We start from the raw sequence: 18,257 nt of genomic DNA, 5'->3' as shown, positions 1-18,257 counted from the left end.
CAATAAAATCTTTACCAAAAAAGAAAATAAAACTTTTCCACTGGGCAGTAAGCATGCTTGACCTATGTTCCAGGGATGGTATCTGGACCCAAGGGACATTTTTTCCCTCATAGCAATAATTCAACAGACCCATAGACAGTTGTCTCCCAATAATGGGAAATTTTTGCTTAATAAATATCTTATTCATTATGGAAATTAATAATGTAAACAAGATCACAAGAAATGTTTAAAATACTTGGAGAACCAAGTTTAAATATTTTACTTTTTAAGCATCTAATGTACAATTTAAGAAACTTTGAACATTTTACATTATTGAAAATAAATTAAGAACTTTTACTTAGGATCACTGCTGTTAATGCTACATGTTTTTGAAACTAATAAAAGTTCACTTTGAGAATATTCTGAATTTAAAACTCTTAACTAATTTATACTACCTTTTTTCTTTTTAGTCTGTACAGGGAGATTCTAATCTGTATTAGGCCATGAAAAAGTTTAGATATGGGGACGCCTGGGTGGCTCAGTTGGTTAAGCCACTGCCTTCGGCTCAGGTCATGATCCCAGGGTCCTGGGATCGAGTCCCGCATTGGGCTCCTTGCTCGGTGGGGAGCCTGCTTCTCTCGCTGCCTCTGCCTGCTTGTGTGTACTCTCTCTCTCTCTCTGGCAAATAAATAAAAAATCTAAAAAAAAAAAAGTTTAGATATGAAAAATAATGTTGTTTTTTTTTTTTAAGTAAAAATAAAGTTTTTTTTATTGTTTACACCAAACCAAAGTGAACCATTCTGAGAGAACCACCATCTCCGGTTTCCTGAAAGCAAACAAACAAAAACAATTAAAATCATGTTTAAGTAGAGTACAAGTAATTGATTTAATATTTATATTTTTAGTATTTTAATTTAAATATCAGAAAACATTGAAACAAAATAAAATGCACTAAATATATGTACATAAGAGAATTGTGTATTTTTCTTACTGTTAAAATATTGATACAGTGTTGATAAAAGTCAGTAAAGAGAAATAACATATGAAGCATAAAAGGCAAAGAAGGAAGGACAGGATGTTAGTTGAGATTTCGAAGCATGTGAAGGCTCCTGCAGTGAAAAGTTGCAAACTAGGGGTCGTCATTTGTAATTCTACCTATTACCAATTTGGTTTTACAATACTGTCTGTTTTCAAAAGTCCATATAGAACTTATTTCTTCATTTTGGTATTTTATTGAGTATTTGATAGTGGTTCCTGAGGTAATGTTTCATAGAAAAGATTAGTTTTTTCTAAGCCCTTCATTAAATTTTATGAAGCTGCAAAGAGATGCAAAGACTTCATCTATTTCCATTTTTTTTTTAAGATTTTATTTTTATTTATTTGACAGACAAAGATCACAAGTAGGCAGAGAGGCAGGCAGAGAGAGAGGAGAAAGCAGGCTCTCCATGGAGCAGAGAGCCCGATGTAGGGCTCGATCCCAGGACCTTGGGATCATGACCTGAGCTGAAGGCAGAGGCTTTAACCCACTGAGCCACCCAGGCGCCCCCATCTGTTTCCATTTTTTAACTTTCTTTCACTCCCTCCCCCAATCCCATTAAGTATATAAACAAAGAATTTTATGGTAGGATTCTGAAATTGGGGGATGTTTAAACATGACAGCAAAGGTGAATGATATTATTTGGAAACAGTACAGTGGGGACATTTTTGAAAGTTTGGAGATAACCTACTTAGACTTGAAAGGTAAAGGTGGGGGGGTGTCCCTGGGTGGCTCAGTCGTTAAGTGTCTGCCTTTGGTTTAGGTCATAATCCCAGGGTCCTGGGATTGAAGCCCACATTGGGCTCCCTGGTCAGTGGGAGGCTTGTGTTCCCTCTTTCTCTGTCTTTCTCTGCCAAATAAATAAGTAAAATCTTAAAAAAGAAAGAAAGAAAGAAAGAAAGAAAGAAAGAAAGAAAGAAAGAAAGGTAAAGGGGAACAGTAAAGAGAGTAGTAATGGTGGTTTGTACTTTAACATGTCGTAATTGGAGACATTTCTTTTATGTAAAAAATTTAAAGTTTTTCCTTAATTATATTTGAAAGTTCTTTTTAGTAAGAGAAGGTTTTTAGAAATTTGTCATTTCTAGAAGAAAACAGGTATGGTATTGGCAAGTAAGAGGAACATGTATGTATGCATGTGCCTATGGAACCTGATGTACACAAAATTAAAAAAAAAAAAAAAACAAAAACCCAACCTGGAAAAACAGGTAACAAGAAGAATGAGTAATTTAATATTGCCTGAGGCATGTGTGTGTGTGCTGGCAAGTTCAGGGGTTTTAGGTAGCTTTGAATTTTAAAACAAAAAACACTGAAAGCACCAGCATTTTAAAAAAACATTAAGTTCCAATTCTTGGTTTATAAGCTACTATATAAAAAATCTATTGTGTACATCAGTAGAATGGTCATCAAGAAACCTGGATTTAGCTTTTGGTCTTGTTCACTAACTGGCAGAAATCCTAGGTAAATTATTTTATTTTTCTAATATCTGGTTATAATTGTTGGAAGGCCAGATTTTGCATACTCGAAGTATCTGGTTCATCCATATTCTTGGTGTATATATAGTTAAGAATTACATTTTAAAAAGTAGGAATCTCAGAATTAACTTCCCAAGAATCTCCCAGGACTCAAAAAAAAAAAAAAAAAGTCTTTGAAGAGTTTCCTTAAAATTTCAGCCTATTTTTAAAAGTCTTACTTCAGGGCATTTCCAGGATTTCCATATTAAATGTGTTTTGTGCTACATAACATTGACCTTGTGCCTTATTTAACTTAGAGGAATATTTTGATGATTAATGAAATAATGTATTTTGCATACTTATTTATTATTTAAAATAAAGTATATTAATTAAATAGAATTTGGAACACAGAAAAGTATAAAAATTTACCCATATTCTCACCAGTCATATAAATATATGAGTATTTATATAAATATATGAGTATATATATAAATATATAACCGAGTATTTGCTTCCAGTCTTTTTTTCTGTTTTATTTTTTTAAATATAGTTGAAATCATATTATATACACAATTCAATATATTTTAGAGGGTTTTGTCTCACTTTGCACACTTTTTTCAATGCTCCCACAGTCTTTGTTTTTAATGGCTAAATTTTGTTCCATTAAATACTAGAGCTTTATTTAACTATTCCTTAATTTCTGGTTATATTTATATGGTTCCTAATTTCCTCTTTTTAAAATAATAACTCAGTGATAGACAATCCTTTTTTTGTGTGACAGACATTATTAGACATGAAATTTTTTCTTCGTTCAGGATTATTTTCTTGGTATAGAGTTGCAGAAATAGAATTACTGGTGCAAAGCTTAGGAGATTTTAGGCATCTGGATAAACACTATAGAACTGGTAGTTTTGCTTTGTTTCTTTCCTGGTTTGGGAGGAGGTTATTTTCTTTGGTAATAGGAAGTATGGTTTCAGTGAAGATGATCTTCATCTTATTATGTGCTGAGATTGTGCTTACCCTTGACTGAATGTTTACATGTTAATTCCTGTAATAATTTACTGCAACAAAAGGGTTTTCCCCAGACCCTCTGATTTCGACATACAGTTATGCGCATTTTTCTAAGCCACACCCTATTGCTGTTACCTAATGTTGGGAGATTGCAGGTCACTCTCTTTTAAATGTACATAGACTTCCCTAAGACAAATTCTGTAGACAAGACAACGTGTTCTGTAGACAAGTTAAGCTTTGCTTTGCTACAGACTGGATTTTGACCTGTTCCTCACTTAATACAAATATCTTTTTTTTTTTTTTTAAATACTAAGTGATCATCTCATTATTTTATATTGTTTCCCTTCATGGTCTCATTCAACATTTCTGGTCTGGTTCACCAGTAATTAAATCCCAGAAGTACACTATTTTAGAGATAGAAGCAAGTTTCCTAATTTGCAGTCCTTTCATTTTATTGATGAGGAAACCAAGGCTCATACAGTTTAAGTGTTTTTTTTTTATTTTTTTTAAATTTTTATTATTTTTTTTTAATCTTTTTTTTTTAAGATTTTATTTATTTACTTGACAGAGATCACAAGTAGGAAGAGAGGCAGGCAGAGAGAGGGGGAAGCAGGCTCCCCGCTGAGCAGAGAGCCCGACGTGGGGCTTGATCCCAGGACCCCTTGATCCCAGGACCCCGGGACCATGACCCGAGCCGAAGGCAGAGGCTTTAACCCACTGAGCCACCCAGGCGCCCCACAGTTTAAGTGTTTTATCCAAAGTTACTCATTCAGTGGCAGAACTGGGGTTAGAATTTAGTCATTTCTCTGTGAAGTGCTTTTTTCCACAGTAACAGGGTACATGCTACTTTATGATTAACTCCTATGATTGCCTTTACTTGGTATTTAAGGCTCTTGTTTACAGGCTTGCCAGTAGCCCATCCCTGTGTGAGAGGAGATGCTTTATTTTCTTACTTTATTTGTTTTTAAGAGTTATTTATTTTAGAGAGCGAGTACACACGTGTGTTGTGGAGGAGCAGACAGAGGAGAGGATCTTTGAGTAGACTCCCTACTGAACATGGGCCCCCTTACCCCTGCCTCCATGCAGGGCTCCATTCTGCTACCCATGAGATCACGACCTAAGCTGAAACCAAGTCAGTGGCTTAAAATGACTGAGCCACCCAGTGCCCCCAGGAGATGCTTTCTTGTCCAGTCAAGTTGTCCAGTTACTCAAGTTTCACTATTGACTTTAACTCTGGTTCTTGCATATTTGGTATCATCCAGGGATTTTCTTTTAATTAGTATTCCAGAGTTTTGGTGCTTGATGCTTTTTCTAGAAAACGAAATCTTAAATTGACAATCTAGCAGTTGCTAAAGGTTGGCTTGAGACTTCTGATACTTATGAAAGACAGGCTAATAGATAAGCTAACTATCTAATTTTCCAACCCGCTCTGTTAAGTAAACCAGTAGCAAGTAAACTTGTCCTTTCACCTTTCCACAGAACTGCCTTGAGTGAATTGTGATTCAGTGTAATTTCAGTTTTTATAGAAGGCTTATAATGAAAATATCTATGTGAACAGGACTTCTTTTTCAAAACTCTACTTGAAGACATGTTTAGTTTTCTAACACAGGCATTCTTTAGTGTGGACCCAGTGCTGGAACAACATTTCCTCCAGTTGAATTTACTATTTGCATACTTTCAACTATTAAGTCAGTAAAGACAATAGTAATGAATGGTGTTTTGGAGTTTATAAAATGTTTCCACATTACCTAATTTGACATAGCAGTCTTGGGATGCCATTAAATATAACTATTCCCATTTTACAGTTTAGGAAATAGGTATAAGGAGGTTGTAGCTCTGAGGAAGTAGTGGAACAAAACTGGAACTGAGATAGTTTGCCCACTAATCCTGCATTCTTTCTTTTTTAAAAAAATTTTATTTAAGTTCAATTGAGTTAAAACATAGTATAGTATTTGTTTCAGGGGTAGAATTTAATGATTCATCAGTTGCATATAACACCCAGTGCTCATTACATCAAACACCCTCCTTAATGCCCATCACCCAATTACCCTATAACCCCACCCACATCCCCTCCAGGGACACTCTGTTTGTTTTGTATTCTTTCTATTATACCATGGTACCTCTCAAAGTAAACCTATTTCCCTTTTTTGCTTTAGCCTTCCCAAATTCAGAGCTAAACTCTGTTTTAATTTGTATGTAACACCCCAGATATTCAACAACACCTCTTACTTTACAAGTTTTAATTGATTTTTGCTTTATGTAATTGTATTTTCGGTATTGTATATAAAATAATTTTGTGAATTCTGCCACAAATCTTTCAGAAAGTAGAGAGGTCATAAATACTAAGATAAATTGGTCTATATCTATGAAGAATGATCACTGTATTATGGCTGTGTTGGTACTTCTGTTTTCTATCTAATGGTTTATCTAACTCTCTGCTTTAGGTAATATGTTGATACACTTAAAAACATTTTTAAAAAATTTTTCTTTGGATGACAGATGTAAGTATGAGACTAGCACTTACCATATCTCAACAAATATTTGAAGATGTTGTTATCCATCAAGTAGATTAATAAGCTTTATGATAGTAGTATCAATGAACAGAAAACATGCTATTTTTATCACACTTTTAGAAATTGCATACTTAAACTTCAGTTATAGAAGATGTTCTTTACTAAAGTGTGTAATTGTAATATGTAAATATATTGATATATATGTGTAAATATATATGTATATATATGTATGTATATTATATGTAAATATATGTATATATTACATATAAATAAAAATGTAAGTATATGAATATATGTATGCATGTATATACATTTATATTACACATAAATGTATATGTAAATATGTGTGTGTGTATATATATCCCCAGTATTTACATATTGACAATATAGAGACACACACAAATACACTTTCTGTTCTATTTGTACTACTCTCTTCTGGCTGGAATCAACCTTTCTGGATGATAGAAGGGCCAAAAGAGCAACATAAACAGCAGATTGGTGTATCTGTCATAATTCCACATTAAAAGAATGAGTTTCTGGCATTTCTAAGTCTAAGATTTTTTTCCAGACAGTATGCCAATGAGTAGTACAGGCCAGACAATATAGGTATATGACTATATGATTTAGTACCTGTTTGTCTATGACTGAAGTTGGTGGTAGGGAACAAGAGATATGCTCCATACCTAGAAGTGTATTCCAACATGAAAGCCCAAGGTAACCTCTTTCAAATTTGTCTGTTAAAGTTTAATGGAGAACTCAAATTCTTTTCTTCAGCTTTTGTCAGTACAAATCCTTCCCAAAATCTTCCCAGGAGCCAGCTAGACCTCTAGTGGTTTATTTCTTTATTTTTTTTAATTGTGGTGAAATGTGCATTATAAAATTTGTCATTTTAACCATTCAAGAATTTTCGAATTTGTTTTTTCTTCACTGTGGTTGACTCTTAACTGTATCTCAGCTAAGATCTGTTTAAATGTGTTTCTTAAAATAGTTCTGGAGAAAGTGAGTAAGAATCTTCATAAAGTGTACTATATCTATCAAAGGACAGTCTACTAAATTGCAGGGTATTTGAGGTTAGTAAGATAACTGTAAAGATGATCTATAAACTTTAAAAGTAAAGAGGAGTTAAGCATTTGTGGAATTGCCTTCTTTTTGTTTCCAGAAAGACTAATTGTTCTTCAGATGGTAGTTACTTCAAGTTAAGACATAGAACATAATTCCTTTTTCAGGTTTTTCATAAAAGAGAATGTGAATAAGGAAATCTGAAGAACAAACTTTTTCTTAAAAAGTTGTAAATAGGCACTAATATATACTACTTGAGAAAAAAGTAGCTACTGTAGTAACAAAGGTTTTGACAGCTAGCTGATTCAAAGCATCAGAAAACTTTATACCCTGGATCTCTCTATATATTACCCAGCAGATTCTATCCAAAGAATTTTCTTAGAATTGAAGTACATATTCTGATGAGGCCTAAAACTAAGTTATGGTTAAAATAAGTAAGGATTAAATATAGTGCCACTCCTTACTTTAACCAGAAAATAGCTTTAGGCCTAAGCAGAATATGAACTTTAAGTGTTTGGGTGAAAGACCTCTGGGGACTGATGAAGATAGATAATCTGTAATAATATTGGTGTAATATATGTTATTTTTTTTAAAGATGTATTTATTTTAGAGCACATAAGCAGGGGGAGGGGCAAAGGGAGAGGGAGAAAATCTCAAGCAGACTCCCTGCTGAACACAGATCCTGGCGCGGGGCTTGATCTCACCATCCTGAGATCATGACCTGAGCCAAAATCAAGAGTTGGCCATTTAACTGACTGAACCAGGCATATTAGGTAACAGAGAGTCTTACATACCATAATAAGTAGCTTAGACTTTATCATATGTCATTTTAGTCAGGAGAATGATAGGTAGATCACTCACAGCTTTGTGGAGGCGAGATTTGAGGTAGTGGTGGCAGTGGGGGGAATAGACTAAAGATGAGGATATTAATTAGGAAGTAGTATTCCAGGTGGAGATGATTAAAACCTGAATTAATGGGATGCCTGGGTGGCTCAGTTGGTTGAGCTGCTGCCTTTGGCTTGGGTCATGATCCTGGGGTCCTGGGATTGAGTTCCGCATCAGGCTCCTTGCTCAGGGAGCCTGCTTCTCTCTCTGCCTCTGCCTGCCACTCTGCCTGCTTATGCTCTCTCTCTCTCTCTCTGACAAATAAATAAATAAAAAAAATCTTAAAAAAAAAAAAAAAAAAACCAACCTGAATTATAGCAGGGCTAGACTCTAGAAATATTTAGGAGCAATAATCAATAAAACTTGATGATTAGTTTTAATAGTTATAAGGAGGTTATAGGGAATCAAGGGTGACAAATACCATATAAGAGGAGTAGTTTTGGGTCTGGAGGGTAAAACAATGAGTTTGGTTTTGGATATGTTATGTTTCAGATATGTTAAAGTAACCATAGATGAAATCACTCATGCTAAACTCAACATCAGCGAGGCAGAACTTAACTAAGTTTCTACATGTGGCCCTCCCAGCAAAAGAAGGCGTATGTCAACTAGTTAGTGCTTGTCTACTTAGCACAAGTTACCTAACCCTGCTCCAAAACTTCCCTTTGCTCCATATAAGGAAACTAATCCAATTAGCAAATGCCCAGTATAACTTCCTTGTTCCTGCTCACTTAGTGCTATAAATATCTCTTGCCTTGGGGCACCTGGGTGGCTCAGTCAGTTCTACTCAGTTTCAGCTCAGGCTGTGATCTCATGGGTCCTGGGATTGAGACCCAAGTGAGGCTCCACACTCACAGGAGAGTCTCTTTGAAGATTCCCTCCCTCTGCCTCTCTTTCTACTCATACTCTCTCTCTCTGAAATAAATTAATTAAAAAAAAGTCTCTTCTCTTTACAGTTTCTTGGATTTCCTTTCCTTTTTGTTTTTTTTTTTTAATATTTTATTTATTTATTTATTCATTTATTTATTTATTCAGAGAGAGAGAGGCAGAGGGAGAAGCAGGCTCCCTGTGGAGCAGGGGGTCAATGAGGGTCAATCTCAGGACCCTGAGATCAGGACCTGAGTGGAAGGCAGACGCTTAACCGACTGAGCACCCAGGTGCTCCTGGACTTCTTTCTAACTACCAGACTGGATGCTGCCTGATCCATGAATCATTTGAATAAAAGCTTCCTGTGTTAGTTGTCTGTGGAAAATTTTCGTTTAACAGATATTATCTAGTCAAAGAGATATTTATTTGTTCATTTGTATTTAACGGTATTGACCAGAGAGTTCCATACCTGCTGCTAATAAGATGGTGAGCAAAAGGGACACAAAGATTGCCTTTAAGAACCTTACAGCATAGTGGGAGAAACAGTTAACCAGAAGGTATAATAAAAAGTGACATTTATTGTGGTAGAAGCACAGGATGCTATGGTACTTCACAGAGGGGACAATTAACAGTATGGCAATACCTCCACAGGAATAGGATATATCAGTCTGAAACTCGGGGTTTTAGCAATTATGTCTCTCTGCTACTGATTCCTGAGAGTTGATAAAAACGTCAAGGGATAATATTATAGAACTGTTAAAGAAGAAAAGGCTAAAGGCAAGTAAAATGCCATAGAAGGAGACAGAAATGAAATAGCAAGGTAAAAGAACTGAGTGTAATGGAAGCTGAATGTTTCAAGATGAAGAGCAGAAAGTGCTGATGAGCTAAATAGTAATAATTGGTTTGGCAATTTGGAGGTCATTGGTGACTAAGTGGAAGCAGTTTCAGTTAAGTAATATTTAGTTAAAAGAGAAAATGTTATTATCTTTAAGGGCTAAGGTTTTTTGCATAAAGCTAACGAGCTGCAAAACAAAACACAAAGCAATGAAATAAACTTTTATCTTAATTTTAAATTGGAAATAACTGTTACATACTTTTAAAAAAAGTTTTATTTGTATTCACTGAAAAAGCCTAAAAGCTATAAAATCCTAGAGAAAATAAAAATGGAGAAATAATAGGTTCTACATTTAAAGCAGGGAATATATGAGTCTGGGACATCTTGCATCATAAAAGTAAAGCAGCTGCCAAAGACTAATTGATCCACAGCAAAAGGACAAAGGAGCCAAGATGAAGGGAGACAATTGGCACATCAAAACTGATAATAACTACAGGGGATTCAAACATATCAAGCACCTAAAAATCCATGCTTCTTAGATTTTAATCTCTCTCTTTCTCTCTTTTATTGGGTGTGTGGAGGTTGTTGGGCCATCAACTCATTACTTTAAACCTGGGGTCAGAAAAACTATGGCCTATGGCCCATGGCTCCAATCTAGTCCACTCACTATTGTAAGGCTGTGAGCTGAGAAGAGTTTCATAATGAATCAGTTACTATGGTAATCCACTGTAAACTTATGTAAACTGTAAATTATGAGGTCTTCTCTGACTTACACCTAACCTTTTTGAAATTGGTATAATAGTCTTCAAAATGAACTTAGATATGTTAATGGCAGAATATGGAGAGGGACTCCACATGCATTACTTATAAAAATTATACATAAAAATAATAAAAATGAATTGGATACCCTTGTCATTATCATAAACCTTTTATTTTTAAACTTTTAATTTTGGCAAAATTTTGGCATTTGCAACTATGTGGATGGAGCTAAAGTGTATAATGCTAAGTGAAATAAGTCAGAGAAAGACAAATACCATATGATCTCACTCATATGTGAAATTTAAGGCAGAAAACAGATGAACATAAGGGAAGGGGAAAAAGAGAAAAAGGATAGAGGGAAACAAGCCATAAGAAACTCTTAATGATAGAGAACAATCTGAGGGTTGATGGAGGGAGGTGGTGCGGGGCGGGGATGGGCTAGAAGGGTGATGGGGGATTAAAGAAGGCACTTGTTGTGATGAGCACTGAGTGTTCTATGTAAATGATGAATCACTGAATTCTACTCCAGAAACCAGTATTGCACTGTATGTTAACTAAGTAAAATTTAAATAAAAAATAAACTTAATTTTGGATAGTTTCAAACATAATAAGAGAAAATGGTGTATGTAAACTGCTATTTTACCCATCACCCACCTTCATCAATTATTAACTCATGGTAACTTTAATTCGTGTATATCTCGCCTCCTTTCTCCTCACTGGATTATTATGTAGCAAATTCCACATATAATTTCATTTGTAAATATTCCATTATGTACTGTTTTATTTTACAGAAATAACTTTTAATATATAACCTTGAAATACTGAAAACCTGAATAGTTATTTAGAAAAATGTTTTCCAGTTAATGTATACCAGTAGGCATCTTTTTCTGAGTTCAAAATAATCATGTATATGATGCTTTTCTTTTGGAATTTAATTGTCTAATGATAAACGTTAAGAGGAAGTGTTTTACCTGTTCTATGCAGTCTTCTTTCTTTTCTCCTTTAAAAATAAAATATCACAACATTAATTATCTTAAATCTAATAAGGGCCTGTAATGAAAATTGTTAACAGAACCTTTTACTATAGCCCTAGTAGAAAGAAAAATACTTAAAATAATCCTAATTTAAACCAGGTTGAAATACTGAAAACTCAAGAGACAGCAACAAGCCAAAACACAAAAAGTATGAAAGTATTCCAGTGATTGTCATACGTACCTTTAGGGCTAATATCTTAACTGAGGTCAAATGAGTAGACTATGTCTACGTTTTTTCTTCTGTTCTTAGTACCTTAAAACCTGCATGGCAAGTAAGTTTCATCTAAGTGCCAATTCTAGTTGATAAGTGGTGGTTACCTAGAGAATTGTGTTGAGAATGTTTATAAGGCCTTTTTTTTCCCCTTCTCAGTGGGAAAGATTACGGTATTTGTGGGTTATTTGCTCTCATAACAACAATATACCTGCCGGCCCTGGTTTAGAATATCAAATGATGCTTTTAAAAGAGAAATCTTTGCTTAAATTTATATGCCATTAGGCTGAGAGAAAAGCTATGTGATAGTGCTACAATTTAATTTCTTATTATTGATACATATTAGATAGACATTAATTTACATATTCTCATCCTTGAAACAAGTAATTGTGTATAATTGGTGGATATTTATAAGTACCAGTTATGTGTTTCTTTTATAGCTCTTAGTGCATGCATGCATATACCACTCATTTGGTACTATGCTTATGTTAACTTATTATTTACTTTCTTTATTTATTTAGTCTACCTTCCCAGTAAATTATGTTTTCTAAAGCTTATCAGCAGCATTTTACTGTATTCCTCCCTGTAGTCTTAGAACCAAGAAATGCTTTGATGACAGTTGTATTTCTATAAAAATACACGTTACTGTCTGTCATTAACTCAGAATTACTTGCTGTTTTGGGATATTTTTGTATAGACCGGGATGTTTTGTTTAGTTATATAGTTCAGAAATTGTGTAACACTTCTAATATGATATTTCTATATCATGCTGTGAAATCTGGACTGTAATGCTTTCATAGGACATCTGAATTTTTTTTAAAGTTTTTTTTTTTTAATTTTATTCATTTGACAGTGAGCGAGAGATCACAAGTAGGCAGGCAGAAAGAGAGGGGGAAGCAGGCAGAGAGCCCGATGCGGGGCTCCATCCCAGGACCGTGAGATCATGACCTGAGCCAAAGGCAGAGGCCCAATCCACTGAGCCACCCAGGCGCCCCTGAATTTTTTTTAAAACAGTAGATGGCTCTTGCCTTTAAGTAGATAAAAATATAAAATCCTACAGTAAGATTGTTACTCTCTTGAAGATCCTTAGGAATGTAAAAGTTAAGTCTCTCTCACAAAGTTGTTCAACATTCTCTCTTCCCAGTAGTCAATAAATTATTCTTATGACTAAACAAAACTAAATACAAAAAAACAAAAAAAACAAAACCCTACCCTGCTTTAATTTTTTATTTTTAAAAAATCTTCCTTGGACTTTAAAAACAGCCCAGGGTACTTTCTGTAGTTTTAAATAGAAATTGTTATGTCTGTAATCTTGACATTTTTTGAGCTAAAAAACTCTATAAAACTTTTAAAAATAGACACCAAGTTTCACGGTATTAGTCATTATCAATCTCCCTTGAATCCATGCCAATTTTTTTACGTAAAGGAAAATTAACTTCCATGGCAGAAGGGTTAAGTTCTAAGATTTAGATTCTAGGACATCCAAAGAGATTGGTGTAATGAAGTGATTGCTTCTGACTCTGGTATGTTAGTCTTTTAAATATATACCACTGCTGTTTATTTTTCTCATACAACCAGTGGTTACTGCTTCATTTAGTTTCTTGTCAACTGTAACAGTCCCTATCTCTTAACTATATTTGTCTTACTCACAATAAGGGGCCCCATTAGGTAAAGGGCCAGACAATAAATATTTTAGGCTTTGCAGGCCAAGAGGCAAAACTGAAGATATTATGTAAGTACTTATAGATCAAGAGAGAAAAGTTCTGTAAGTTTTTATTAATCAAATTTAAATTATAATTGAGTATTCTGTGTGATACACATCTAATGGGAATGCGGAGATAGCATTTAATGAGGTTCAATTTAACTGAGGTTAGTGTTTTCTGTTATCAAACTCAACTGCAAATGTTCTGTTAATGTTGATCTCTGTTGATATTTTGTGTATTTCACCTTTGAAAATGTCCTTTCAAACAGGTAGGTACTACCAGAAACTGAAACCAGTCTATGAGCAGCGTCATATTTTATAGAATTCTGTTAGATTCTTCTCTTGATATTTGCCTTTTAACATGTCATTACATTGCAGATTAATCATTTCCAATTGCTGGTTCTGGGAAGCTCCTCAATTGAACAGTTGATGGATTTTGAAATAGGGATATATACTTGGCATTTGTATTTAGGTCTGAAAAATGCTGCTGGAATTAGGGAGGCCAATTGTTCTGATATTCCGGGACTGAGTGGTTTCCGAGGATTTGGGACTCGAAGTGCTAAAACTGGGACGGTTTTTTACCCTTACTAGAACTTAGTTTGAGATCAGGAAATATATCTATTTCAGATTTAAGTGGAAATACAGATCTTAGTTCTTTCATTAATTCTTGACAACCCAACTTGACATTACTTTGTAATTCAAACAACATTAATAGCTTTACTTCATTTAGTAAAAATTTCATATATAGTAACTGTTTTGCCTTGTAATTTTAGTTTTAATTCATCAAAGAACATGATCAAATTTGAAACAAGAGCTGATTTCAAAAGGCTATTCAATTTGATAATAGTAGTCAGTGGTGGTTCTCATTCAGAAAAATTTCAGTCTCAGCATAGAGCTAAAAAGAAAAAAAAAAGTCACGGTTTTTACCACAGCTTAAGTTTTTGAACTTCTGGATAGAAGGGCAAGTCAGGATATTCATCTTCTATTTTTGACAAAAATTCACAAAACTGAAAGTTGTGAAACTCACAGGAGTGAATGAAGTTCACCTTTGACATTTTTGGTTCAGTAACATATGACATATTTACATATATTTTGCAAGGTAACGGTTGAGTAATATATTTAAACATTTAAAATTTTAAAATTAATTTTATTTTAAATAATAGACTTAAACACCTTAACTTTTTTTTAAAACACCTTTTACAAGTTTATAAATTGTCTTTTCCCCCTTCCATATATATTATCATAATCAGTTATAGCACATCTTAGCAGATTCCACTTTAGGTTGTACTGGAGTTTTCTCAACTTTGAAAATATTCTTGCCTGAAGTTGTTTTACACAGACTGTTCATAGAGACTAACTCTTCAGTTACTTCAAACTTTGCACTGACTCCTCAAATTTAAAAAAAAAAAAAAAAGCAGTTGACTAGTGTACATTTGTTGACCACAGAAGACCACTTGAAATCATCTTCCTTTCTCAACTTTTTGAGCAAATGTACTTGCCCAATGGCCAAAAGTCTTAAGTTTATTTTCTCTGGACACATTTCTTCATCTTCTGCAGTCAAACATGATTTCATTAACTCATCATCAGTGAATGGCTTTCCTTGCTTGACTAACAAATGAGCTACTGAGAAACTTACTTTGGTCATACCTCATGTTTATTTTCTGTTAGTGAAGAAATTCTCCTATGATGAGACACTTCTTTGTAAATTTTCTACTTTTTCTCACTGTTGCTTGCCTGTGGGCAGGGGATACTATGATGAGTCCTTTGGTGTTACTGTATATTGGATTCTTTTGAGCATAGCTATTTTATCATTACATTATAAACACAGTGCTTTACTTTTAACTCAGTAACAAAAACCACATTCTACTGTGCCTCAAAAGTATGACATTTTAAGTCCTATTTTTTTTCCTTATTTTGATAATATGAGTATGCACTGGTAATAAAAATAAAATAAAAAGTTGTGGTATGGCAACGTGTGTGGCACTTGAAACTCTGTGCATTTATAGCCATGGTTACTACAATTGGCAGTGTGCTAAATAGCCAGGTAAAGTGCTACTCAGTTCTGTCATTGTAGCATGAAAACAGCCATAAACAATATGGAAAAGAATGAGCATGGCTGTGCTCCAATAAAACTTTATTTGTAGACATTGAAATTGAATTTCATATAATTTTCATGTGTCACGAAATTTTGACTTTTTCCAAAGTTCTTTTTACTTTTTCCAAACCATTTAAAATGTAAAAACCATTCTAGTTGTGGGATCTACAAAAACAAGTGACATAGGGGCTGAACTTTGTGGAACTCTAGTCTAGATAGACTTTTTTCACACTATGGTACTATTATATTTTATAGCCCTTACATTTATTTCTAGCAATTTTCCCTTTTTCATGTCATTTTAAAATTTATTTCTACTTAAATAAAAAAGACTGAGTGATAGTTATTCTTTAAATGGAGGATAACTAATTTTAGCATAGCACCTAAAATACTTAGCAGAATGCCTGGCACATTGTAAATGCTCAATGATTGTTAGCTTTACTATTTTGATATTCTTATTGAGATTGGCCTCTGATAGGGTAGAGAGGTGTTTAAGATTAAAAAAAAAAAGGCAGAAAGAAAGAATAGATGCTTTCTACACACACGCATACACGCCCCCCTCCCCTCCACTTTCTAGCTTGTTTTGGAATACAGGACACAATCATGAGCCTTCTAAAATTGGGGTATGAAGATTATAACTTAACTATGTAGTCTGTGATAGAAATAAACTAAATTGATAGGATGAGAATTGCTTTCCAGAAAAGCCTTGCCGGTTGTATCCTGGTCTCATTACTTCTATAGGAAAGATGCTAAATTATCGGATAATTTCTTTCAGTACCGGATCAAGAAAATTGTCAGTGTTAATCTGACCCCTGATGATGCTTTTTAAAAACAGAAACACTTGTGATCATTAGCCTTTATTTTAAATCCTTCACAGTGCATATCCATTAAGTCTTTCTGATTTGAACACATCCAATGTTTCTGTTATTTTATCACAGATTTACTATATGAGCTTCTTCCCTAAGTTTAGTGGGGCATTGTTCTTAGACAAATATTACTCAAAGTATCGGATAAAGACTAATAACTGATCTGTAAACTCTTTATTATTGGCCTGTTAACTTTATTATTTGTGATAGAAAAAAAATAGTAGAGGCAGTTATAAACTTTTATAAGTTTGACATGAAAGTCTGAATAAATTTTATGTATGTTTAATGACAATTTGGATATTTTATCTTTAAAAATTTAATACATTTAAAAAGCTGGTATTACTGGTCTATAACGTATTAGTTTTAGGTGTACAACAAAATGATTTGCTATATTGTGGAATGGTCACCACAGTATGTCTAGTTAATATCTAATACCAGTTATAATTTTTTTTCTTGTGATGAGAACTTTTAATATGTACTCTCAACACCTTTCAGAAATACAGTACAGTATTATTGACTACAGTCATTGTGCTGTACATTATATCCTTATGACTTTTTTTTTTTAAAGATTTTATTAATTTATTTGACAGACAGAGATCACAAGTAGGTAGAGAGACAGGCAGAAAAAGAGGGGGAAGCAGGCTCCCTGCTGAGCAGAGAGCCCGATGCAATGTGGGGCTGGATCCCAGGACCCTGAGATCATGACCTGAGCTGAAGGCAGAGGCTTAACCCATTGAGCCACCTAGGCACCCCTCCTTATGACTTATTTTATAAATGGAAGTTTCTTTAAAGATTTTATTTATTTATTTGTCAGAGAGTGGGGGGGAGAGAGAGAGAGAGAGAGTACGCATAAGCAGTGGGAGTGGGAGAGGAAGAAGCAGGCTCCCTGAGGAGCAGGGAGCCTAATGTCAGGGAGCCTAAAGCAGGGCTTGATCCCGGGACCCTGGGATCATGACAAGAGCTGAAGGCAGATGCTTAACTGACTGAGCCACCCAGGCACCCCTAAATGGAAGTTTCTACCTTTTGATCACCTTCACCCATTTCTCCCAACTCCCCCCACTCCCCGCCCCCGGTCTCTGGTAAACAATAATGTCTTTTCTGTCTATAGGAGTTTGGGTTTTTGAGTTTTTTGTTTTTTAAGATTCCACATGAGTGAGATAATATAGTATCTGTCTTTCTCTGTCTGACTTATTTCACTTTGTATAGTGACCTCAGGATCCATCCATGTTATCACAAATGACAGCTTTCCTTGATTTTTATGGCTGAATAACATTCCCTTATGTATTTATACCACATTTCATTTTTCAACCATTGATGGACACTTAGGTTGTCTCCATTTATTGGCTATTGTGAATGCTGCAATTAACATGAGAGTGCAGATATCTTTTCAAGTTAGTGTTTTTATTTGCTTTGGCAAATACACAGAAGTCAAATTGCTGGTTCAAACAGTAGTTCTATTTTTAATTTTTTGAAGAATCTCCATCTTGTTTTCTATAGTGTACATTCACACCAACAGTGCACAAGGGTTCCCTTTCCTCCACATCTTTGCCAATCCTTATTATTTCTTGTCTTTTTGCTAATAATCATTCTTACAGGTGTGAGGTGATTTCTCACTGAGGTTTTGATTTGCATTTTTTTAATGATTACTGATGTTGAGTACCTTTTTGTGTACCTGTTGGATGTCTGTATATCATTAGAAAAATGTCTACTTAGACCCTATGTCCATTTTTAATTGGGTTGTTTGCTTGCTTTTGAGTTGTTGAGCTCTTTATATATTTTGGATATTAACCCCTTACTAGATAAATGATTTGTAAATATTTTCTTCTATTCAGGAGGTTGTCTTTTCATTTTGGTGATGGCAAAATGCAGAAGCTTTTTAGTTTGATATAGTCCCACTTATTTATTTTTGTCTTTGTTGACTTTACTTTTAGTGTCAGATCCAAAAATTTGTTTCCAAGAT

At 34.3% G+C, this 18,257-nt stretch overlaps 1 protein-coding gene across 1 annotated transcript in view; it reads right to left on the bottom strand.

Moving 5' to 3' along the window:
• Positions 1-228: 228 nt before the first annotated feature.
• The window catches only part of WDPCP (WD repeat containing planar cell polarity effector), a 345,410-nt gene continuing 327,381 nt past the window's right edge, over positions 229-18,257 (bottom strand). The window contains exons 16-17 of the mRNA XM_080831550.1: positions 11,364-11,392; positions 229-805 (exon numbers count right to left, since the gene is read on the bottom strand). Coding sequence (XP_080687676.1) covers positions 755-805; positions 11,364-11,392 — 80 coding nt within the window. The 3' untranslated portion in view covers positions 229-754. The remainder of the gene's footprint in view (positions 806-11,363; positions 11,393-18,257) is intronic.

The sequence above is a fragment of the Martes martes genome (assembly GCF_963455335.1).
Source record: "Martes martes genome assembly, contig: scaffold_78, whole genome shotgun sequence".
Classification (NCBI taxonomy): Eukaryota; Metazoa; Chordata; class Mammalia; order Carnivora; family Mustelidae; genus Martes; species Martes martes.
The sequence above is the reverse complement of the archived record's forward strand: the minus strand, read 5'-3'. Positions and strand labels throughout refer to the sequence as shown.